Consider the following 25,386-nt stretch of genomic DNA (forward strand, 5'->3'; position numbering starts at 1 on the left):
CCTTCCAAGGAGGATAGAAAAGGCTATTAAGTCGCTATCACAAAACAAGGATAAAGATCCATTTTAAAATCTGCAAACAAACATCGAAACAGTACAACAGTCGGTGCAAATCTTTATACTGTATTGTCCAGCAGCCATCTTGGCATGTTCTTATTAAAGAGCGTAACCAAACCAAGGTTGGGGATCATACAATATTCTGGCCCCAACACCTACGAGACGATTTTATGGATGGCTGTACTTTATTACTTTATCTCAACAGAATGGAGATACTAATTACAAAACTTTAAAATGCCGGCCATTTTGGACGCCATTTTGAATTTTGGAAAGAGCTCCGGGGGAGGGGGCGGATACTTTTATAATATGTCATTCTTACGCACATTTATATTGGTCCTATCATGGAAAAAACGGCTTGTTATGGGCTATGTCAATGTTAAAGCTAATATTATTCTTAGCATATACTTTGGAAAATATAATTAGCTGTTGCAAACGACTTACAAACCAAAAGAACCTAATGGTATAAATGAAACAAAAAACTCTCTGCTAGGGTCGACACGCCAGGACATAAACTATTTGTTTTGCATCTGTCCTAATTGGGTGTTTAGACGGGAGGTCTTATGCAGATTAAAAACATTGATCGGAGAGGAGCATCAATTAGGGGCTAAGACTTCAAGCGCTGTAGTCATGCACAATGGACCTTTCAAGAAAGTGGATCAAAGCTGGGGCCGACACCAATTTGAGTGTCTGTGTCAACGATTTTAAACCATAACTGGAGAATTTAGTTGTGTTGCCAATAATTATTTTCACTGAAACGGTTTTCAGCAAAAATTAGATAACACTATAGGTTCTGCAAGAACATGTCTCAATCAATTATTGATGGCATTTGGGCCCTACCGCCTGAAGTCCGTGTATCGGGACCGCAATAACTACATTTTGACGATGGGGGCAAACTGCTAAACGGCTTGTCAGCTCGTTGGCACGATATGCTTAGGGACCTCTCACACGATGACGGGACTTGAATCAATAACGACAACCGTGCAAACGATCTGAAGTCTCACCCTTGGCCCCCCCATCTCCCGCTATAATAACGCATGTTGCAGAGACAGTCAAAAGTAGCACCCAGTTGGATGAAAAACCTGCTTGAAAAGGGATTTAGCATGTCGGCAAACGATGAAGATCTATAACCTACAGAGAGACACAGGGGGGGGGGGGGGGGGGGGGGGTCATGCTGCGCTTGTGTCACGTAGCCTTGATAGCAGCGGAGGAAGGGAGGTTGTGGGGTCCTGTGGTTTTGTGTTTGTCACGTACCGAGCCTTCCAGGGTTGTATGTTCCAAATATTATGATCTATTATCTTGACATTGTTAGCTTGCCAAACACAAAATAGAAAACAGATCAATGGGCCCTGTTTACCATTCCCTTGGGCTATGCTTTCCCGCGCACTGTAATCTATCGGCTACATTCAATAAATGTTTCATATATTAATATAACGCTTGTAAAATCAACACAATTTGAAACAATTATGATTAAAAACCTTTGATTGATCTCACCAGCAAGGGGAAATCGAACTAATGCAATAACGACTTTAAAAAAAACTTGAACTGTCGTCGGAGCTAATTACATGTTTTGTGATTTTATAACAACAGATAACTAACTAAGGGTGGTGTATTATCCTAATGTTCACCTTTCAGTATCCACAAAGTTGATAAAGATAACAAAACACAACTTGAAGGTATACCAATTCCATACGCCAGCCGAAATCATACAGAAGCATACAATATAGCACTGTTTGGGAAAGAAACTTGAGTCACGGAAAAAGTAACGGACAGGGTCATGGTAGGAGTTAGGCGGGGTCAGAGAAATGAGGTCTTACGACATCATACATGAAATAAAAACAAAGAAATAGAGATGGGCAGGCCACCATGCAAGGCGTCATGACAACAGATGAACACATTGTATAAACAGAATGGACCCCAATAACACATCGAGAGGAGGAGGCAGAGCAAGTAGGCGTTTGATTGACGACATCAGAGAAACTGGAAGTGTTTAACATGGATGATGCGACAAGCGCGTAAGAAAGTTCGAGGTTATAGGTGGAATGGTGATGAAGGAGGCTTTCCTTATGTAGAGGAGTGACATAGAAAAAAAGGGGCATTAACGGGAATGTACACGTTTGGTAACTACTCAAAACAACTATACTTAACAACTGACTTGGTAACGAGCGTTCGAGAGCTGTTGGTAGTATAAAACATCATTTTGAGAAACGGCTACCTCTGAAGAAGCATAGGTTTCGAGAAAGAGGTAATTTCTCACTAAGATAACAAAATACTTCTAGCCAGAAGACTTTTATTCCTATCTGAAAGCACACAAATTCGTACAAGGGTGTTTTTTTTCTCTCATCATTTTCTCGCAATTTCGATGACAAACTTAGCTCAAATTTTCACAGGCTCGTTAGTTTATGCTTATGTTGGGATACACCAAGTGGGAAGACTGGTCTCCAAACGTGTACATCCCTACAAGCTGTTTAAAAGAATAGCAACAACAAGGGAAACAAAACGAGGAGTCAAATAAATTAGTAATAAAGAACTTTCCTGAAAAATTCCAGTGATGGAGCATTAAGAATGCTATAAGGTTTAGGCTGCTTTTCCAACAGGTTGCCCAGCAGCATGAATTCACACTAAGTTCAAATTACTTTGACAGTTTTTTACAATTATTTTGTAAATCCAACTCATGTCCTTGTTACTCATGTCCTTGTCGATAGTGTCACACTGTAAAAACGGTGTTATAGAGTTTAAACACAAATGTTGTACCAACGTTTCAAACGTGTTTAAATGGTGAACATTTTTTCATTTTGACTCCTGCTTATAGGATTCAAACACACAGCGTTATATAAACAAGTGTTATAGGTTATGAGGAAAAAGTTGCTCAAAACTTCCTGAGCCAGGGAACGGATTATTTCTAGCAGTAAATCAGAAACTCACAAACTGGATCATGGTTTTTACTTTCAAACCTGTCGGAAGGCTAGCTGTGTACGTGAACCTGTGACCTCAAAAAACAACGTGTGAGACCAAAAATAGAACCCTTAGGTTGTGATGATTCTCAAGTCACAGTCCTTTTGTTTTAGTGTTTTAAAGTTCAACGTTGGTGACCTTTCCAGAGAGTTTGACCTTGCTTTACAGTTGGTGTACATCATCCATTTCGTTGTGCCAGAATGCTTTGGTTTTTGAAAGGAAGGGTGACTTAGGTTTTCATCCGTTCTCCTGCACCTTTATTTCTTAATGCAAGTCGCCAAGACACACAAGGCCTGAAGGCCACTTCAAGGTGTGGGCTACAATCAGCTATTTTTCCTGGGGCCATTGCCACCTACTCCCGGGGCCGTTGCCACCTACTCCCGGGGCTGAAACAGGGTTACCCCCTTTACCGTGGATGAAGGCTTGGGTATCATCCCGTCAGAAGCCTGTCTGGTACGTAGAGCAGAGAGAACTAGCTCCCAAACTGACACAGTTAACAATGTAAACAAACGGTTGCCATGGATTTCAACTCGATGTGCCCAAGTATGTTGGTTAGATATTTGAAATTTTTCACCGAAACTCATAAAAGAAAAACCCAACTGTGGGTGTCTACATACTCCTGATGTGAACTTGGAGCTTGTGAAACCATATAGACATCCGGAGAGACCAACTTTGGCGACCAGGTATAGTTTCTTAGGTAGCTCTATCTTTGATGGGGATATGCCGCATACGCCGGAAGACGCACCGTCGATCGTCGAGACTTGCCAACCGAGTATTCAGCCGAGTCCACGGCGGGCCCGAGCCATCAAGAGATGGCATCGGATGCGGACTCTACTCAACATCAAGTAAGATGAGAAAAAAAAACGTGGTTGAATGGGGTGTTTTTCTAATTAATTATGAAAAATCGTTTGGAATGCTATACGGAGGGGCGTGCAACAAAGTTTCTTCTGAAGACGAGCAGACCATACTGTTCGAAACGTCAAAGTAATCACTCCCACAGAAGAGATTCACGTTTGTACCCGCTAGTTTACTAGTTATTAGTTTCTTCTTACGTACGAGATTCCCGCCATCAGTCTGTACAAAGTGGGCGGAGTATGACCTTCTTTAAAAAATGAATTTAATGTTTTTTTTTTTATTTCGTATTGATGTCATTATTTAGTATGACAGTGATATTCTTACTGAAATAAGTGTTATCTTACAATTTGATATGAGCCCTCTCTTTGATATAATCCGGACTGGGATCGACATATCATTAGTATTTTATAGGAGGAACCCAAAACGTTCTTCTTTACAGAGTGAGAAAGATGAAGCGAGCCTGCACCCAGCCGGCGACGCCACCCACCGCAACAGGGGGTTCATCGCCGTCCAACATCCTCACGCTACCCCGGGCATCTACCACACTCGACAGGCGGACACCACCCATCCGTAAACCAAGCACCATCGACACCATTGAAACGGTAAAAACAATGACAAAGACGTTTGACAGCAAAACCCAACTACTAATTCATATGCAATTTCGCAATATGCAATTTCGAAAAGAGAAATTGAGGGCTGTGTATAAATACACTCTAAAAAAACACCAAGCTGGACCAGATCGTTACAAACTCCGGACCCATATTCACTGTAAGCACACAAACTTGCTCAGCACAAAAAAAGTATTCCTTAACAGAAACACAACACCAGCTAAAATTAAGTTTACATTTTTGTTACTGGTGCTTCACTGAAGCCTGTAAGCATAACAACCTGCTAAGCACACTCAAAGCTTGCCAGAAGAAAACCATCCAAAATTCCATGAAAGTTTACAAAGGAAATTTGAAGAGCAATATTATCTGCTAAGTACCATGCTGAAAACTGTGCAGTGTGGTTCACCATTTTCCTCCGACTCACGGAACAGATTAAGCCTAAATTTTCACAGAGTTTGTTGTTTTATTATGCCTATGATTGACAAAAAAAAATCAATAAAACATGAACGCTGTCTGTGACTACTTTGTCAGCCAATCTTGTACATAATACCTAAAACCAAAGAAAGAAAAACAGAGAGTAGTCTTTCCACATACAGGCAAAGTTCCAGAAATAAATTGAATTGTGAAGATATCGTGCTGTTAATCTAGTTTAACTCACAACTATAATTCCTGCCACACAGTTGGATAGACCGTATTCAAACTTGGCGTACAATGTAGTGTTACCACGGTGACAACTAAGTTCCCCTCAAGTATGTTTGACATTGACACACAGCACAATGTTTTCATATTTAAAAAGGCACTGTGGACATTGTATTTGCTCAAATTCTTGTTAATAAACAAACTTGAGGGCTGTCGATAGTATGAAACATTGTGAGAAACGGCTCCCTCTGAAGTAACATAGTTTTTGAGAAAGAGGCTATATTATCTCTCACTCAAACAAAAATGAGTTCATGCATGAATTTTTTTGTATTCATCTAAAAACACATAAATTTGTGAAACAAGGCTGTTTTTGCGTTCATTAAATACACTTGCAACTTCGACGACACATTGAGCAAAACAGTTCATAGATTAGTTATTTTAAACATCTGTTGGTATACACCAACTTAAGTTAGAATTCTGGTCTTCGACAATTACCAAAGGTGTCCAGAGCTTTAAATGGAAAAGGAAAACGGGGGGGGGGGGGGGCGTCAAACGCAAACATCATATTATGCCATGTTGCTTTATACTAAAAACAATTACCAACAAGTATAAGGAGAGAAATGTCAAGATAAATTCATTTTTTACCCTTCAGCCTTTAAAGAGGTTTCATCGAGCTGCCAGACTGCTTACAATTTTACTGCGAGTATCCAGAGGTATTATAAGGTATTATACAACTTTAATTATACTTGTCCGACTCTGCACTTAAAGGCACTGCACACTATTGGTAATTGCTCAAAATTAGTGTTCATAGCATAAAAACGTCCTTGTTTAGCAAACAATGGAGTTATGTTAATAGTACAAAACTTTGTGAGAAGCGGCTCCCTCTGAAGTAACGTCGTTTTCGAGAAAGAAGTTATTTCTCACTAAAATATTTGAGTTTGATTTCGAGACCTCATAATTTGATTTTGAGGTCTCGAATTCAAGCATCTGAAAGCACACAACTTTGTGTGACAAGGGTGTTTCATTCCATTATCTCGCAACTTCAACGACCACCTGAATTGAAGTTGTCACAGGTTTGTTATTTTGTCTATATTGTGAGAAGTGAGAAGACTGGTCTTAGCCAACTACCAAAGGGTGTCCAGTGTCTCTATAAGCAACACCTTTAAACCATTATTCATTTGTCCTTCAGATGGGACATACAGCTATAGGTCCCGTGTGGTGTGGAAAGCACATAAAACAAATCCAGTTCACTTAGCATTAACTGTTCGTGTATTTAAGCCCTGTGTTTAACTTGTCCCATCACATGACACAATTTGACGATCGTTCCCCCGTGTAGACCCCCTCCCCCCCCCCCCCCCCCATTTGAAACCCGACTTTTGTGAATGTAAACGAGTAAATTAAAAAACATACGTAAGTTCTAATAGGGTTTTCATTTGCTGGCAATGTATTTGGATAAGTTACAAATTAAAACAAACAGTGTGTCAAAATTGTATTCATAAATATGTTCATAAAATTGTGTAGACACGCTTTATAATAACCAGACAAAGACGCCACACTCCTATTGTACTACCACACTTATAGCCTACAATACCACAACACTCCAGCCGGGGTTATATATAGGGTGCGTTCGTTTAGCTTCCCTGTGTCTGCCCCGCAGTGCTCACTCGGGTGAGCCCCTGACAAGAACTAATCACACCCGCCCTCTCGTGGTGACGGCATGCACATCAGGTCACCCCCAAGTGAAACCACTCCACAAGCAGGGCACTGGGGGCTGACCCGGGTGAGCCCCTGTAATGACGTCAAAAGCTATTCGAACGCACCGGGGCAGACCGAGATTGACCCAGGGGAGCTAAACGAACGCACCCATTACATTATAGGGAAGTTTCCATGTACTCGCGTTGTATTGTAAAAAGTAAACGGGAAGAGGTTTAACCCAAGAGCCAACTAAACACAAGAAGGACATGCAACTAAGGAACAGAAAAATTACCTACAAATAAACGTACATGTACATTACCATTTTGTTGTAGTGTCTAGTCGGTGTCACTGTCACTTTTTTTGATCAATGTCAGTCTCTCAACTCAGCGTCAAAACTCATAAAAAAAGGTGTTGCGAATTTGTGGTGAAGTTTTCATCCATGTGTTTCTGTTTGCGCACATGTACAGTTCAATTGGGAGTGGTGTAATGTAAACAAGCTAAATGGGCGCGGTCACTGATATAATATAGATCAGTGAGCAGGGTACCACACCTGACAGTAGACTGGTCCCCTGTCCAACCGTGGTCTTACTGCGCCGAGAGGGGGCGGTAGATAGCGTATGCCTGGATCTTTCAGGGTACAACCCATAGGTACTTGTAGGAGATGTCAGAGGTCAATTAAGGCTGCATAAATGACAACTAGAAGCATTCATTGTAGTATTATATAAGTCTCATTGTTGTAGATGTTAGGTTACGTGAACCACACCATTGTCTAAAAACAAAACTTCGTCACTAGATTGCGTTCACAATGAACCAAGGCATAGCTTATCATACAGGCTAACCCATAGGGTTACATGTTGATTTCTGAAATCTTTAGATTGAGTACTGTATAACCATGCCAACTAAAACCATGCTTTGTAACATTATATAACAGACCAGACCAGTACAATGCTAAGTTCAGGCAACCTTTAATCATATCCAAAAAGGTTTGTTGTACGGTCCCTATATGTGAACACGGTCCCTCACAGCAAATGAAAGTGTCAAATACTGATCAAAAAAGGGCCAGGCAATATCCCTTTCATATAGGTTTGGATACATTTATTTAACACATAAAAAAAACCCTAACAACAAAATATATTAAAGTTTAGTTTAACCTTTATAAAAAAAAAACAGAAACTAACAATAAATTTAAATTTAATTTTTTTTTTTTCATGAAATTCAAAATTGACGGGCAAGCTAACTGAACAATTCAATATTTTTGTATGCAGTTAATTTTCAAAGATTTTATCAATGGCCACTCCTTCTTCCTTTTTTGTTATTCTATCCAACCCTGCCAAAGTGCCTTTCGTACTACTGGCAGTGATCTACATATCTATGGGAAGCAAAGACTAGCTATGAAGGAACTGGCAACCACACCATTGTAACATTATATAACAGACCAGACCAGTACAATGCTAAGTTCAGGCAACCTTTAATCATATCCAAAAAAGTTGGTTGTACGGTCCCTATATGTGAACACGGTCCCTCGCAGCAAATGAAAGTGTCGAATACTGATTGAAAAGGGCCAGGCAATATCCATTTCATATAGGTTTGGATACATTTATTTAACGCATAAAAAAAAACCCATGACAACAAAATATTTTAAACGTAGTTCAAGCTTTTGAAGATAGAAAAAAAAACATTAATTAAAATCAATTATTTTTCTTAAAGAATTTTAAATATAAGAGACAAACTTAACTTGACAATTCAATATTTTTGTATGCAGTTAATTTTCAAAGATTTTATCAATGGACACTGGTTTCGTCCTTGTTGTGTTATTCTATCCAATCCTGCCAAAGTGCCTTTTCGTACTACTGGCAGTCATCTACATATCTATGGGAAGCAAATACTAGCTAGAAGGAACTGGCAACCGCACCATTGTAACATTATATAACAGACCAGACCAGTACAATGCTAAGTTCGGGCAACCTTTAATCATATACAAAAAAGTTTGGTGTACGGTCCCTATATGTGAACACGGTCCCTCGCAGCAAATGAAAGTTTCAAATACTGAACGAGAAAGGGCCGGGCAATAGCCCTTTCACAATATAGGTTGAGATACATTTATTTCGTAGTACATTAAAACGTATTTCAAGCTTTTAAGAAGAAAAAAAAAGTACAATAAATTAAAATTTATAATTTTTTTCATGAAATTAATAATTTACGGGCAAGCGAACTGTACAATTCAATATTTTTTAATGCAATTAACTTTCAAAGATGTTATCAAATGACACTGGTTTCTTTCTTTTTTGTTATTCTATCCAATCCTGCCAAAGTGCCTTTTCGTACTACTGGCAGTGATCTACATATCTATGGGAAGCAAAGACTAGCTAGAAGGAACTGGCAACCACACCATTGTAACATTATATAACAGACCAGACCAGTACAATGCTAAGTTCGGGCAACCTTTAATCGAATCCAAAAAGGTTTGTTTTAAGGTCCCTATATGTGAACACGGTCCCTCGCAGCAAATGAAAGTGTCAAATACTTATCAAAAAAGGGCCAGGCAATAGCGTTTTTATATAGGTTTGGGTACATTTGTTTCGTGGCAGAAAAAAACATGACAACAAAATATATTAAAACGTAGTTCAATCTCTTAAGAATTAAATAATCAAAATATATATTGTTTTTTTCATGAATATTAAAGTTTACGGGCAAGCTTAACGGGCAAACATGACAACAGAAATCATTACACGTAGTTTAAGCTTATGAAAATATGAAGAAAAAAAATTAAAATTTATTAATTTTTTCATTGGTTCTTAAATTGAAAGGCAAGCTTAACTTGACAACCCAATATTTTGTTTTCAAAGATTTTGTCAATGGACACTGGTTTCTTCCTTTTTTGGGGTTATTATATCCAATTCTGCCAAAGTGCCTTTTCGTACTACTGGCAGTGATCTACATATCTATGGGAAGCAAAGACTAGCTAGAAGGAACTGGCAACCACACCATTGTAACATTATATAACAGACCAGACCAGTACAATGCTAAGTTCGGGCAACCCTTATTCCTTTACAAAAAAGTTGGTTGTACGGTCCCTATATGTGAACACGGTCCCTCGCAGCAAATGAAAGTGTCAAATACTGATCAAAAAGGGCCAGGCAATATCCCTTTCATATAGGTTTGGATACATCTATTTAACAACAGAAAAAACCCTAACAACAAAATATATTAAAATTTAGTTTAAGCTTTTATAAAAAAAAACCCAGAAACTAACAATAAATTAAAATTAATTTTTTTTTTTTCATGAAATTTAAAATTGACGGGCAAGCTAACTGAACAATTCAATATTTTTGTATGCAGTTAATTTTCAAAGATTTTATCAATGCCACTCCTTCTTCCTTTTTTGTTATTCTATCCAACCCTGCAAAAGTGCCTTTTCGTACTACTGGCAGTGATCTACATATCTATGGGAAACAAAGACTAGCTCGAAGGAACTGGCAACCACACCATTGTAACATTATATAACAGACCAGACCAGTACAATGCTAAGTTCGTGCAACCCTTATTCCTTTACAAAAAAGTTGGTTGTACGGTCCCTATATGTGAACACGGTCCCTCGCAGCAAATGAAAGTGTCAAATACTTATCAAAAAAGGGCCAGGCAATAGCGTTTTTATATAGGTTTGGGTACATTTGTTTCGTGGCAGAAAAAAACATGACAACAAAATATATTAAAACGTAGTTCAATCTCTTAAGAATTAAATAATCAAAATATATATTGTTTATTTCATGAATATTAAAGTTTACGGGCAAGCTTAACGGGCAAACATGACAACAGAATTCATTACACCTTGTTTAAGCTTATGAAAATATGAAGAAAAAAAAACATGAACTAAAATTTATTAATTTTTTCATTGGTTCTTAAATTAAAAGGCAAGCTTAACTTGACAACCCAATATTTTGTTTTCAAAGATTTTGTCAATGGACACTGGTTTCTTCCTTTTTGTCGGTGTTTATATCCAATTCTGCCAAAGTGCCTTTTCGTACTACTGGCAGTGATCTACATACCTATGGGAAACAAAGACTAGCTCGAAGGAAATGGCAACCACACCATTGTAACATTATATAACAGACCAGACCAGTACAATGCTAAGTTCGGGCAACCTTTAATCGAATCCAAAAAGGTTTGTTTTAAGGTCCCTATATGTGAACACGGTCCCTCGCAGCAAATGAAAGTGTCAAATACTTATCAAAAAAGGGCCAGGCAATAGCGTTTTTATATAGGTTTGGGTACATTTGTTTCGTGGCAGAAAAAAACATGACAACAAAATATATTAAAACGTAGTTCAATCTCTTAAGAATTAAATAATCAAAATATATATTGTTTTTTTCATGAATATTAAAGTTTACGGGCAAGCTTAACGGGCAAACATGACAACAGAAATCATTACACGTAGTTTAAGCTTATGAAAATATGAAGAAAAAAAATTAAAATTTATTAATTTTTTCATTGGTTCTTAAATTGAAAGGCAAGCTTAACTTGACAACCCAATATTTTGTTTTCAAAGATTTTGTCAATGGACACTGGTTTCTTCCTTTTTGGGGGTTATTATATCCAATTCTGCCAAAGTGCCTTTTCGTACTACTGGCAGTGATCTACATATCTATGGGAAGCAAAGACTAGCTAGAAGGAACTGGCAACCACACCATTGTAACATTATATAACAGACCAGACCAGTACAATGCTAAGTTCGGGCAACCCTTATTCCTTTACAAAAAAGTTGGTTGTACGGTCCCTATATGTGAACACGGTCCCTCGCAGCAAATGAAAGTGTCAAATACTGATCAAAAAGGGCCAGGCAATATCCCTTTCATATAGGTTTGGATACATCTATTTAACAACAGAAAAAACCCTAACAACAAAATATATTAAAATTTAGTTGAAGCTTTTATAAAAAAAAAAACAGAAACTAACAATAAATTAAAATTTTTTTTTTTTTTTTCATGAAATTTAAAATTGACGGGCAAGCTAACTGAACAATTCAATATTTTTGTATGCAGTTAATTTTCAAAGATTGAATCAATGCCACTCCTTCTTCCTTTTTTGTTATTCTATCCAACCCTGCAAAAGTGCCTTTTCGTACTACTGGCAGTGATCTACATATCTATGGAAAACAAAGACTAGCTCGAAGGAACTGGCAACCACACCATTGTAACATTATATAACAGACCAGACCAGTACAATGCTAAGTTCGTGCAACCCTTATTCCTTTACAAAAAAGTTGGTTGTACGGTCCCTATATGTGAACACGGTCCCTCGCAGCAAATGAAAGTGTCAAATACTTATCAAAAAAGGGCCAGGCAATAGCGTTTTTATATAGGTTTGGGTACATTTGTTTCGTGGCAGAAAAAAACATGACAACAAAATATATTAAAACGTAGTTCAATCTCTTAAGAATTAAATAATCAAAATATATATTGTTTATTTCATGAATATTAAAGTTTACGGGCAAGCTTAACGGGCAAACATGACAACAGAATTCATTACACCTTGTTTAAGCTTATGAAAATATGAAGAAAAAAAAACATGAACTAAAATTGATTAATTTTTTCATTGGTTCTTAAATTAAAAGGCAAGCTTAACTTGACAACCCAATATTTTGTTTTCAAAGATTTTGTCAATGGACACTGGTTTCTTCCTTTTTGTCGGTGTTTATATCCAATTCTGCCAAAGTGCCTTTTCGTACTACTGGCAGTGATCTACATACCTATGGGAAGCAAAGACTAGCTAGAAGGAACTGGCAACCACACCATTGTAACATTATATAACAGACCAGACCAGTACAATGCTAAGTTCGGGCAACCTTTAATCATATCCAAAAAAGTTTGTTGTACGGTCCCTATTTGTGAACACGGTCCCTCGCAGCAAATGAAAGTGTCAAATACTGATTAAAAAAGGGCCAGGCAATATCCCTTTCATATAGGTTTGGATACATTTATTTAACAACAGAAAAAACCCTAACAACATAATATATTAAAATTTAGTTTAAGCTTTTATAAAAAAAACAGAAACTAACAATAATATAAAATTTAAAATTGTTTTTTTTTCATGAAATTTAAAATTGACGGGCAAGCTAACTGAACAATTCAATATTTTTGTATGCAGTTAATTTTCAAAGATTTTATCAATGGCCACTCCTTCTTCCTTTTTTGTTATTCTATCCAACCCTGCCAAAGTGCCTTTTCGTACTACTGGCAGTGATCTACATATCTATGGGAAGCAAAGACTAGCTAGAATGAACTGGCAACCACACCATTGTAACATTATATAACAGACCAGACCAGTACAATGCTAAGTTCGGGAACCCTTTAATCATATCCAAAAAAGTTTGTTGTACGGTCCCTATATGTGAACACGGTCCCTCGCAGCAAATGAAAGTTTCAAATACTGAACGAGAAAGGGCCGGGCAATAGCCCTTTCACAATATAGGTTGAGATACATTTATTTCGTAGTACATTAAAACGTATTTCAAGCTTTTAAGAAAAAAACTAAAGAACAATAAATTAAAATTTTTAATTTTTTTCATGAAATTAATAATTAACGGGCAAGCGAACTGTACAATTCAATATTTTTTAATGCAATTAACTTTCAAGGATGTTATCAAATGACAATGGCTTCTTCCTTTTTTGTTATTATATCCAATCCTGCCAAAGTGCCTTTTCGTACTACTGGCAGTGATCTACATATGTATGGGAAGCAAAGACTAGCTAGAAGGAACTGGCAACCACACCTTTGTAACATTATATAACAGACCAGACCAGTACAATGCTAAGTTCGAACAACCTTTAATCGAATCCAAAAAAGTTTGTTTTACGGTCCCTATATGTGAACACGGTCCCTCGCAGCAAATGAAAGTGTCAAATACTTATCAAAAAAGGGCCAGGCAATAGCGTTTTTATATAGGTTTGGGTATATTTATTTTGTGGCAGAAAAAAAACATGACAACAAAATATATTAAAACGTAGTTCAATCTCTTAAGAATTGAATAATCAAAATATATATTGTTTTTTTCATGAATATTAAAGTTTACGGGCAAGCTTAACGGGCAAACATGACAACAGAATTCATTACACGTAGTTTAAGCTTATGAAAATATGAAGAAAAAAAACATGAATTAAAATTTATTAATTTTTTCATTGGTTCTTAAATTGAAAGGCAAGCTTAACTTGACAACCCAATATTTTGTTTTCAAAGATTTTGTCAATGGACACTGGTTTCTTCCTTTTTTGGGGTTATTATATCCAATTCTGCCAAAGTGCCTTTTCGTACTACTGGCAGTGATCTACATATCTATGGGAAGCAAAGACGAGCTATGAAGGAACTGGCAACACACCATTGTAACATTATATAACAGACCGGACCAGTACAATGCTAAGTTCGGGCAACCTTTAGTCATATACAAAAAAGTTTGTTGTACGGTCCCTATATGTGAACACGGTCCCTCGCAGCAAATGAAAGTGTCAAACACTGATCAAAAAGGGCCAGGCAATATCCCTTTCATATAGGTTTGGATACATTTATTTAACAACAGAAAAAAACCTTACAACAAAATATATTAAAATTTAGTTTAAGCTTTTATAAAAAAAACAGAAACTAACAATAAATTAAAATTTAAATTTTTTTTTTTCATGAAATTTAATATTGACGGGCAAGGTAACTGAACAATTCAATATTTCTGTATGCAGTGTATTTTCAAAGATTTATTAATGGCCACTCCTTCTTCCTTTTTTATTATTCTATCCAACCCTGCCAAAGTGCCTTTTCGTACTACTGGCAGTGATCTACATATCTATGGGAAGCAAAGACTAGCTAGAAGGAACCGGCAACCACACCATTGTAACATTATATAACAGACCAGACCAGTACAATGCTAAGTTCGGGCAACCTTTAGTCATATACAAAAAAGTTTGTTGTACGGTCCCTATATGTGAACACGGTCCCTCGCAGCAAATGAAAGTTTCAAATACTGAACGAGAAAGGGCCGGGCAATAGCCCTTTCATAATATAGGTTGGGATACATTTATTTCGTAGTACATTAAAACGTGTTTCAAGCTTTTAAAAAAAAAATAAAAAAAAAAGAACAATAAATTAAAATTTATTATTTTTTTCATGAAATTAATAATTTACGGGTAGGGAACTGTACAATTCAATATTTTTTAATGCAATTAACTTTCAAAGATGTTATCAAATGACAATGGCTTCTTCCTTTTTTTATTATATCCAACGCTGCCAAAGTGCCTTTTCGTACTACTGGCAGTGATCTACATACCTATGGGAAGCAAAGACTAGCTAGAATGGACTGGCAACCACACCATTGTAACATTATATAACAGACCAGACAAGTACAATGTTAAGTTCGGGCAACCTTTAATCGAATAAAAAAAAGTTTGTTTTACGGTCCCTATATGTGAACACGGTCCCTCGCAGCAAATGAAAGTTTCAAATACTGAACGAGAAAGGGCCGGGCAATAGCCCTTTCATAATATAGGTTTGGGTACATTTATTTCGTAGTACATTAAAACGTATTTCAAGCTTTTAAGAAAAAAAGAAAAGAACAATAAATTAAAATTTATTATTTTTTTCATGAAATTAATAATTTACGGGCAAGCGAACTGTACAATTCAATATTTTTTAATGCAATTAACTTTCAAAGATGTTATCAAATGACAATGGCTTCTTCCTTTTTTGTTATTTTATCCAATCCTGCCAAAGTGCCTTTTCGTACTACTGGCAGTGATCTACATATCTATGGGAAGCAAAGACTAGCTAGAATGAACTGGCAACCACACCATTGTAACATTATATAACAGACCAGACCAGTACAATGCTAAGTTCGGGCAACCTTTAATCGAATCAAAAAAAGTTTGTTTTACGGTCCCTATATGTGAACACGGTCCCTCGCAGCAAATGAAAGTGTCAAATACTTATCAAAAAAAGGGCTAGGCAATAGCGTTTTTATATAGGTTTGGGTACATTTATTTCGTGGCAGAAAAAAAACATGACAACAAAATATATTAAAACGTAGTTCAATCTCTTAAGAATTGAATAATCAAAATATATATTGTTTTTTCATGAATATTAAAATTTACGGGCAAGCTTAACGGGCAAACATGACAACAGAATTCATTACACGTAGTTTAAGCTTATGAAAATATGAAGAAAAAAAACATGAATTAAAATTTATGTATTTTTTCATTGGTTCTTAAATTGAAAGGCAAGCTTAACTTGACAACCCAATATTTTGTTTTCAAAGATTTTGTCAATGGACACTGGTTTCTTCTTTTTTTTGGTTTTCGTACTACTGGCAGTGATCTACATATCTATGGGAAACAAAGACTAGCTAGAAGGAATTGGCAACCACATCATTGTAACATTATATAACAGACCAGACCAGTACAATGCTAAGTTCGGGCAACCCTTATTCCTTTACAAAAAAGTTGGTTGTACGGTCCCTATATGTGACCACGGTCCCTCGCAGCAAATGAAAGTGTCAAATACTGATCAAAAAGGGCCAGGCAATATCCCTTTCATATAGGTTTGGATACATTTATTTAACAATAGAAAAAACCCTAACAACAAAATATATTGAAATTTAGTTGAAGCTTTTATAAAAAAAAACAGAAACTAACAATAAATTAAAATTAAAAAAAATTTTTTTCATGAAATTTAAGATTGACGGGCTAGCTAACTGAACAATTCAATGTTTTTGTATGCAGTTAATTTTCAAAGATTTTATCAATGGCCACTCCTTCTTTCTTTTTTTGTTATTCTATCCAACCCTGCCAAAGTGCCTTTTCGTACTACTGGCAGTGATCTACATATCTATGGGAAGCAACGACTTGCTAGAATGAACTGGCAACCACACCATTGTAACATTATATAACAGACCAGACCAGTACAATGCTAAGTTCGGGCAACCTTTAGTCATATACAAAAAAAGTTTGTTGTACGGTTCCTATATGTGAACACGGTCCCTCGCAGCAAATGAAAGTTTCAAATTTTGAACGAGAAAGGGCCGGGCAATAGCCCTTTCATAATATAGGTTGGGATACATTTATTTCGTAGTACATTAAAACGTATTTCAAGCTTTTAAGAAAAAAAGAAAATAAAAATAAATTAAAATTTATTATTTTTTTCATGAAATTAATAATTTACGGGCAAGCGAACTGTACAATTCAATATTTTTTAATGCAATTAACTTTCAAAGATGTTATCAAAAGACAATGGCTTCTTCTTTTTTTGGTTATTCTATCCAATCCTGCCAAAGTGCCTTTTCTTACTACTGGCAGTGATCTACATATCTATGGGAAGCAAAGACTAGCTAGAAGGAACTGGCAACCACACCATTGTAACATTATATAACAGACCAGACCAGTACAATGCTAAGTTCGGGCAACCTTTAATCATATCCCAAAAAGTTTGTTACGGTCCCTATATGTGAACACGGTCCCTCGCAGCAAATGAAAGTGTCAAGTACTGATCGAAAACGGGCCAGGCAATCGCCCTTTCATATAGGTTTGGGTACATTTATTTCGTGGCAGAAAAAAACCATGACAACAAATTATATTAAAACGTAGTTGAATCTCTTAAAAATTGAATAAAACAAATATATATTGTTTTTTTCATGAATATTAAAATTTACGGGCAAGCTTAACGGGCAAACATAACAACATAATTCATTACACGTAGTGCTTTTGAAATCATAAATAAAAACATTAATAAAATTAATTAATTTTTTCATTGGTTCTTAAATTGAAAGGCAAGCTTAACTTGACACCAATATTTTGTTTTCAAAGATTTTATCAATGGACACTGGTTTCTTACTTTTTTGTTATTCTATCCAATCCTGCCAAAGTGCCTTTTCGTACTACTGGCAGTGATCTACATATCTATGGGAAGCAAAGACTAGCTAGAAGGAACTGGCAACCACACCATTGTAACATTATATAACAGACCAGACCAGTACAATGCTAAGTTCGGGCAACCTTTAATCGAATCCCAAAAAGTTTGTTGTACGGTCCCTATATGTGAACACGGTCCCTCGAAGCAAATGAAACTGTCAAATACTAAACGAGAAAGGGCCAGTCAATAGCCCTTTCATATTATAGGTTTAGATACATTTATTTCTCAGTATATAAAAACGTATTTCAAGCTTTTAAGAAAAAAAAGAAAAAAACAATAAATAACTTTTATTTCGTGGCATAAAAAAAACCATGACAACAAAATATATTAAAACGTAGTCCAAGCTTTTGTTTATCTGCTTTACACAAAAAGCACGCTTCTCTATAATAAGAAATAAGGAATAATATAACAACGCAATTTTTTAAAACTATTTTCAACAAATTTTAAAGTGATTTATTTCCCTTTTCGGTGTAAACAAAGGTCATAGGTGATATTTATAGATGGAATGTGTTCTATCGAGGTTAAGGGTCAAAACACCTTAGCCAGTCCATTAAGAAAAGACCAGCCAAAGTGACTTTTCTGTTCTCGCAGTGGTTGACATAGCTATGGGAAGCAATGACGAGCTGGCAGAAGCGCTTGGCAAACGGACCTTTGTTAAAAATACATTACTTTTGCACTGGATGCTATTCACTATGAACCTATTGCATAGCAAGCTAACCATAGGGTGATGTACGATTTCAGACTTGTACAGATTGACTCCTTCCATCAGAACAATGCCAACTGCAACCATCCTTTGTAGTATTATATAATTCCCATGTCTAGAATAATAGCAGTGTCATTGTGGGATTCTATGAGTCTACACATAGCCGCTAAGGCCCCTAAATTGTCACAGTCCTTAAACGCATGTTGGAAAGTGATTGCCACTAAGGGGACAAACAAGTCATGCGGTTGTTTTCCAAACCATTCAATATTGACTAGATGTATAACTACCTGGGGCTTTCATATTGTACAATAAAAAATCTTGTTTGACTTACCACTTTAAGTATCAACAGCAACCAACATGTCAGTCTCCACGAAGCCAACATCGAAGCACCTTCCATCTGTCTTTGCCGTCCCGTGTTCCTGACTGCAATAACAATAACACATACGGATCGTGAAGTTATTACTAAGGGACCAGACTAATTTCCCTTTTAGCCTCGGTTTGGTTACATTGGGTTTCAAACCAGAGAAACAAAACAATTGTGGCACTAGTTTCTAACTATCCGATTGGTTTGTTTTTAAAGTAAAAATACTAACCTTAAATATGAATTGTTTTACACTCTGTAAATAAGTGATCTTGTTAGAATATTTGTTGTATTGCAACCTAGTATTAATAGGGAAAACCAATAAAGGTTTATCCAGGGAGCATACATTAAAAAAAACAACATTAAAATAGTAGGCCTACCACATGAGTTTACATCTTGGTAAAACGAAAAAGGAATTGAAGGGTCCAATATTAATTTGTTGATGAGCACAATTATTGTTAACTTTATTTTGTTGTGTTTTCTTCTATTAAGACGTGAAAAATAAGTTTGTTAAATACAAGTTAAATCCTTCAGAAGAACACACACGCATACAGTCGGCGTATAACCTATTACACATTACAAAGTACATTTCCCATTTCTTCATTTACTTCCGATAAAGAACAATCTTTGCACTCGTTATGCAAACCTTCATATCGAGGCTGAGAGGAAAAAACAATGGAGGCCATGCTAAGGATTTCCCGTGGAATGAGATTTAATTTAAAGTCCAAATCACATTGGACTTCATGGGACTCCACCAACTTCCTGAACAAAAAGCACCGACAAGAACAATGGATAATGACTTAGCATGGTGAGGGCGCTATGTCAGTTTAACGGTCACAAAAAAGTACGACTATCTAGTCGAGACATCTAAATATTATTCGATTTTCTGCCCTGAGAATCTCAAAAAGCGACAGTATTTCCTCAACCGTGAGTAAGGGGGCCTGGAAGGTCGGTATGTCTGATGGGAAACTTGGTCGCTTCAAGGTGATACGTATCTCAATCAGGACTTCTTGAAATTAAACAATTACAAGAATGAACTAATAGATTTAAGATTGTAAGCCAGAGTTTTCAATTCGTGGAGCAAGCTTAGCGATGGGTATAAAATACAGCGTCTAATTTTACGATTCCGCTTACTGTGGAGTTATGCAGGGACGTAAATTCAAGTATAATATATTTTAATGTATGTCAACGCCTTGTTTAGGATTTGCCGGCTACAGTCTAGCATGCCTGTTTCCTCTTCTCTTCTAAAAATGCTTAAATGTTATTATACGCTGATGAGAAGGTATTGTTGACAAAGTGAATTGTTTGGGACAGTGTTTTAATCTGATAAACAGTGTTATACAATGAACTTTAGCGGCTCAACCGGGTTGCTTTACGACTTTGGAGGACATTGTCAGGAACTTAGTTTTTTCCTTACTAAGAAATTGCTATAATCATTTCGTGATAAAGGCCAAAATTGTGTAATTTTTGAAACGCAACGTTCAGGATTTTGCTGGTCATAGTCTTGGACTTGGCAGGTCATGTTGAAAAAGAAGTAGTTGTTAGCGTTAAAATACTCATAAATGGGGATCGGGCCTGCGGGCACGTTACACATAGCAACAGTTTTCTTATATTATTGTCGCACATTAATTAGCTACTAGAGTTCTAGTTCTAAATTGGTGTATAACGCGACTACGTCAATGGTTTGTTTAATGCTCGGCCCGTCGTTACAACTAGCATCTTCTCAAGGGAAAACTTGGTTTAATTTACTGGCAATTATTTGTGTGAAGCTTGTTTGGACTGGCAACAGTGCACAATAGAAACTGTGAGCAATTAAATAATATAGAATTCCAGAATTTCAATTCAACATCACATTGGTCCTTGTAGGACTCCAATTGGTCATTGGACAACTCTATGACTCCCCACGACTAAAAAGAACAATACAAAAATCGAGGATCACGGAGCAAAGTGAGGGCGCTATGCCAACTTAACGGTCTCATTTTTACTACGGACATAAACAGATTCAGTCCTTACATGGTGTATTGTTGTCATCCACTTGGTTTAAGATTTTACCAGTTACAGTCTATGATTCTAGATTCCCCTGTAATAATAGTGCTAAACTATTAACTAACATGAGCTGATGAGAAGGTTTTAGCATCAGTGTTTTGGAAAACGTTTTAGCCCGTTGAAACTAGCGACCAAAAAGAGGGTATGAGGGGGGGGGGGGGGGGGGGGGGGAGTAACGTTGTTTGGATTTTGGTGGTCATAGTAAAGTAGCTTCTATTTTTGTGCTGTTTGATATTTCCAGTATTCTACTACAAAACAGGTTTCTGTTGAAAGTGTGGTTAGACTACGTAAATTTCTGAGGTTTGAGCGAGCCCACGCGCCGTGGTTTTTGCGTTGTGTACGGCTTGAAGTCGGGCTGTGATAAGGGAGATCGCGAAGTTGTACGACTCGTAGCTGACAGCTACCCCCTTCTAATCAAATAATTTGAGGGTGAAAATAAAGGGATTCGCAGCCTTTCAGGAGATTTTTATTGAAACTATTGGAAGCAAAATCATTACAAAGAGGGCATTGTAAAACCATTTACTTTCCGTGCACAAACACATTACATCGAGTGAACATTGGTCAAACTGTGTTTACCCATTACTGGGCAACGTCAGCCACTGGTAAGGTCTCATTTTACAAACTCCGGAATATTCTTCCTTTCCAGAATTATAGTTTTAATTTTGTGTATAACGAGACTAAGTAAATGGTTTGTTTTGTGCTCGGACCGACGTTGCACGTCACCGTGTGCAAAGCTCATTGGTTTGCCTAATAGCATCTTCTCCAAGGTAAACTTGGTTTAATTTACTGGCAATTATTTGTGTGAAGCTTGTTTGGACTGGCAACAGTGCACAATATAAACTGTGAATAATTAAATTATCCAGAATTTCAATTCAACATCACAATGGTCATTGGACAACTCTATTACTCCCTACGACTGAAAAGAACAATGCAAAAATCGAGGATCACAGAGCAAAGTGAGGGCGCTATGCCAACTTAACGGTCTCATTTTTACTACGGACATAAACAGATTCAGTCCTTACATGGTGTAATGTTGTCATCCACTTTTTTACAGGCTACAGTCTATGATTCTAGATTCCCCCAGTAATAAAAGTGCTAAACTATTAATTAACATGAGCTGATGAGAAGGTTGTGACAACATTTGTTTTGGAAAGCAATTTAGCCCGTTGAAACAACGTTATTTGGAATTGGTGGTCACAGTAAAGTAGCTTCTATTTTTGTGCTGTTTGTTATTTCCAGTATTCTACTACAAAAGAGGTTTATTTTGAAAGTATGGTTAGACTACGTAATTACTGAGGTTTGAGCGAGCACAAGCGCCGTGGTTTTTGCGCTGTGTACGGCGTGAAGTCGGTCTGTGATAAGGGGGATCGCGAAGTTGTCCGACTCGTAGCCGACAGCTACCCCTTCTAATGAAATAATTTGAGGGTGAAAATTAAGAGATTTTCAGCCTTTTCTCCAAGGTAAACTTGGTTTAATTTACTGGCAATTATTTGTGTGAAGCTTGTTTGGACTGGCAACAGTGCACAATAGATACTGTGAGCAGTTAAATAATATGGAATTTTAGAATTTCAATTCAGCATCACATTGGTCATTGTAGGACCCCTATCAACTCTATGGCTCCCTACGACTGAAAAGAACAATACCAAAATCATGGATCACAGAGCAAAGTGAGGGCGCTATGCCAACTTAACGGTATCATTTTTACTATGAACATAAACAGATTCAGTCCTTACATTTTGTAATGTTGTCAACCACTTGGTTTAAGATTTCGCCGGCTACAGTCTAGGATGCTATATTCCCCCTGTAATAGTAGTGCTAAAATGAACATGAGCTGATGAGAAAGTTTTGACAAAATTTGTTTGGGACAGCGTTTTAGCCCGTTGAACATCACGACCAAAAAGAGAGGGGGGGGGGGATAAGTTGTTAGTATTTTGGTGGTCATAGTCAAGTAGTTTCTGCTTGTTACGAAAATACTAAAATAACTATTCCTTAATGAGTAAATTGTTGAAAAAAAGTAATGAACAAGAAAAAGGTTTATATGATTTGAGGCATTGAATGGAGAGGTATTAATATTTGGTTTGCAGTAACCCCAAGTGTGAATGTGTACTTGCCAGGTAGATTTTGTTCTTTAGAAAACTGTCTTAAAGGCAGTGGGCACTATTGGTAATTGTCAAAGGTCAGCCTTCACAGTTGCTGTATCTCAACATATACATAAAATAACAAACCTGTGAAAAATTGACCTCAATCGGTCACCAAATTTGTGAGATAATAATGAAAGAAAACTGTACCCTTGTCACGAAGTTTTGTGCGTTTAGATGGTTGATTTCGAGACCTCAAGTTCTAAATCTGAGGTCTCGAAATCAAATTCGTGGGGAACTACTCCTTTCTCGAAAACTACTCCACTTCAGCGGGAGCCGTTTCTCACAATGTTTTATACCATCAACCTCTCCCTATCACTCGTCACCCAAAAAGGTTTTGTGCTAACAATTATTTTGAGTAATTACCTATAGTAAGAATAGTGTCCACTGCCTTTAGGTTATTCTACTACTGCGGAGTAGATTTATCGGATTGTTCGGGAGACTTCCCAGTTCTGAAAAGATCTGTCCTGCCTTTAAAGTACTCTGGGCGGAATCAATAGAAAATAAACTGTAAGTTAAATAGGCCTACAATTTTAGCATAAAAACGTACAGCTTAGTTTGATTATAAACACTTCTCAGATGGCGTATTACTAATGGGATTATTCTTTCTACGTGGACATTACTAGCACAGGAGTTTCGAGGATATCTCAAAAGCAAAAAACACATGTTGAAATAAAATGTTTACAGTTGTACAACTCTAATATCTAAATAATAGATGTTAAATTTGCATCGGGGATAAATAATAGTATAGCACTGTACACTCAGTACGAACCCGAGTTTTGTGAAAAAAAGAAAAAAGACTCGGATGGGATTCGAACCCACCACCCTTGATACTCTAGAGCAGTGTCTTACCAACTAGACCACCGCGGTTACCCGGTGGTTTGATGCATTTCGAATACTATGTTTTAGCAGCGGGTACCGCAAACAATTTAATATATGTTAAATTTGCATCGGGTGATCGGGGATAAAGAATATTAATTTGGTTTTTACCAACATATATATACGGTTTTATACTATATAAATAAAACATTAAAACAGTCAAAAAACAGCAAAGGATACCAAAGCCTTGAAACATCTATTTGTTGGATAATTGCTTGAGGTGGTAAGCGCCTAATTGTTTTTTTTGTTTGTTTTACACCAAACATATCAACCAAATATTAAAAATAAATTGTCGCGACGAGATAAATTATTATTTCATTTGTTTTTATATCTTCTTTATTAATTTACGTTTGGGAGTGTGCCTCTCTTTGCCGTCGATCTTTCTAATTAAATAAAACATACAACATGGAACAATTAATACATTATCAAAATAAAAGACAAAAAGTTACTCTGCGATTTGTCAGGTATTCAGGAGCCGCGATTCGGGTTATTCCCCCATTGCAATGTATGGTCCGCGCAACACATACACCACTAACAGAGGCCCCTTACCGGCTTCCATATAGCACCCTTCTGGTATGACAACCGACTTCACAGTATATCCTTCCCTATCTCTCAACCCTAGCAGTCCTTGCCCCCCTCGCTCAGGGTAAACAAAGCGGCTCCCAAACCATACTGGTGTCTTTCCCAGTAATTAATGCCTTGTTTCGTAATATTGCGAGGGGCCGGGATCGAACTCGGGACCAGTGGCTCATACCAATCCGGAATTCAGAGACAGTACCAGCGCCTAACGAATCGCCCTAGCACGTTGGTGCTTGCCAGATCCGATTTTAATTCTTATAAGGCAAAATAAATCCAGGTGCATTGTGGGACGGTCGTTTGATCACTGGGACGTGAACAGAAGACCATAGGATGCGTTATATAGTGTTCACTGACACCGCTATCAGATTAGCTCAGTGAGTTGTGGCGCAGTGACTGCCAAACTTCAGAGTCCGAATGCCGGCATCGCCAAATAAACATTGGTTTACATATTAAATTATAATATTTTTTTTTTTTAATTGTTACAAATTTCAATGTATTACAACAACACTGGAGAACACGAATTGAAAAAAACTCCCCCTTTACGGACAATATTTTTTACATGGTTAAGTAATTAATATTGCACACTAGTACTTGGTTTCTGGAGTATATTCGGAAAGGTTTAGTTTTTAAAAGGTTTAAACCTATTTTTTTTTAAGGCAAGCGTAAGTGTACAATTCAATGCAAACAATTTTCAAAGATTTTATCAATGGACACTGGTTTCTTCCTTTTTTGTTATAAGCTTTTAAAAAAAAACGAAAAAAAAACAAAAACAATGAACTAATTTTTTATTTTCATAAAATTAAAATTTACGGGCAAGCGAACTTTACAATTCAATATTTTTTATGCAATTATTTTTCATATCCAAGTGCCTTTTCGTACTACTGGCAGTGATCTACATATCTATGGGAAGCAAAGACTAGCTAGAAGGAACTGACA

General features: G+C 36.8%; 2 protein-coding genes across 4 annotated transcripts in view; one reads left to right on the forward strand and one right to left on the reverse strand.

The window, feature by feature from the left end:
- Positions 1-25,386, reverse strand: part of LOC139936757 (cyclic nucleotide-binding domain-containing protein 2-like) — a 174,895-nt gene that overhangs the window by 84,395 nt on the left and 65,114 nt on the right. For 2 of the 3 annotated variants that reach the window (XM_071931679.1, XM_071931681.1), the window contains one exon: positions 18,779-18,870. The gene's annotated coding sequence lies outside the window, so the exon portion shown is untranslated. The remainder of the gene's footprint in view (positions 1-18,778; positions 18,871-25,386) is intronic. The other variant, XM_071931682.1, reaches the window with a different exon arrangement.
- LOC139936759 (cyclic nucleotide-binding domain-containing protein 2-like) overlaps positions 3,637-25,386 on the forward strand; it is a 107,501-nt gene continuing 85,751 nt past the window's right edge. The window contains exons 1-3 of the mRNA XM_071931683.1: positions 3,637-3,851; positions 4,301-4,463; positions 5,761-5,831. Coding sequence (XP_071787784.1) covers positions 3,727-3,851; positions 4,301-4,463; positions 5,761-5,831 — 359 coding nt within the window. The 5' untranslated portion in view covers positions 3,637-3,726. The remainder of the gene's footprint in view (positions 3,852-4,300; positions 4,464-5,760; positions 5,832-25,386) is intronic.

The sequence above is a fragment of the Asterias amurensis genome, chromosome 4 (genome assembly GCF_032118995.1).
Source record: "Asterias amurensis chromosome 4, ASM3211899v1".
NCBI lineage: Eukaryota > Metazoa > Echinodermata > Asteroidea > Forcipulatida > Asteriidae > Asterias > Asterias amurensis.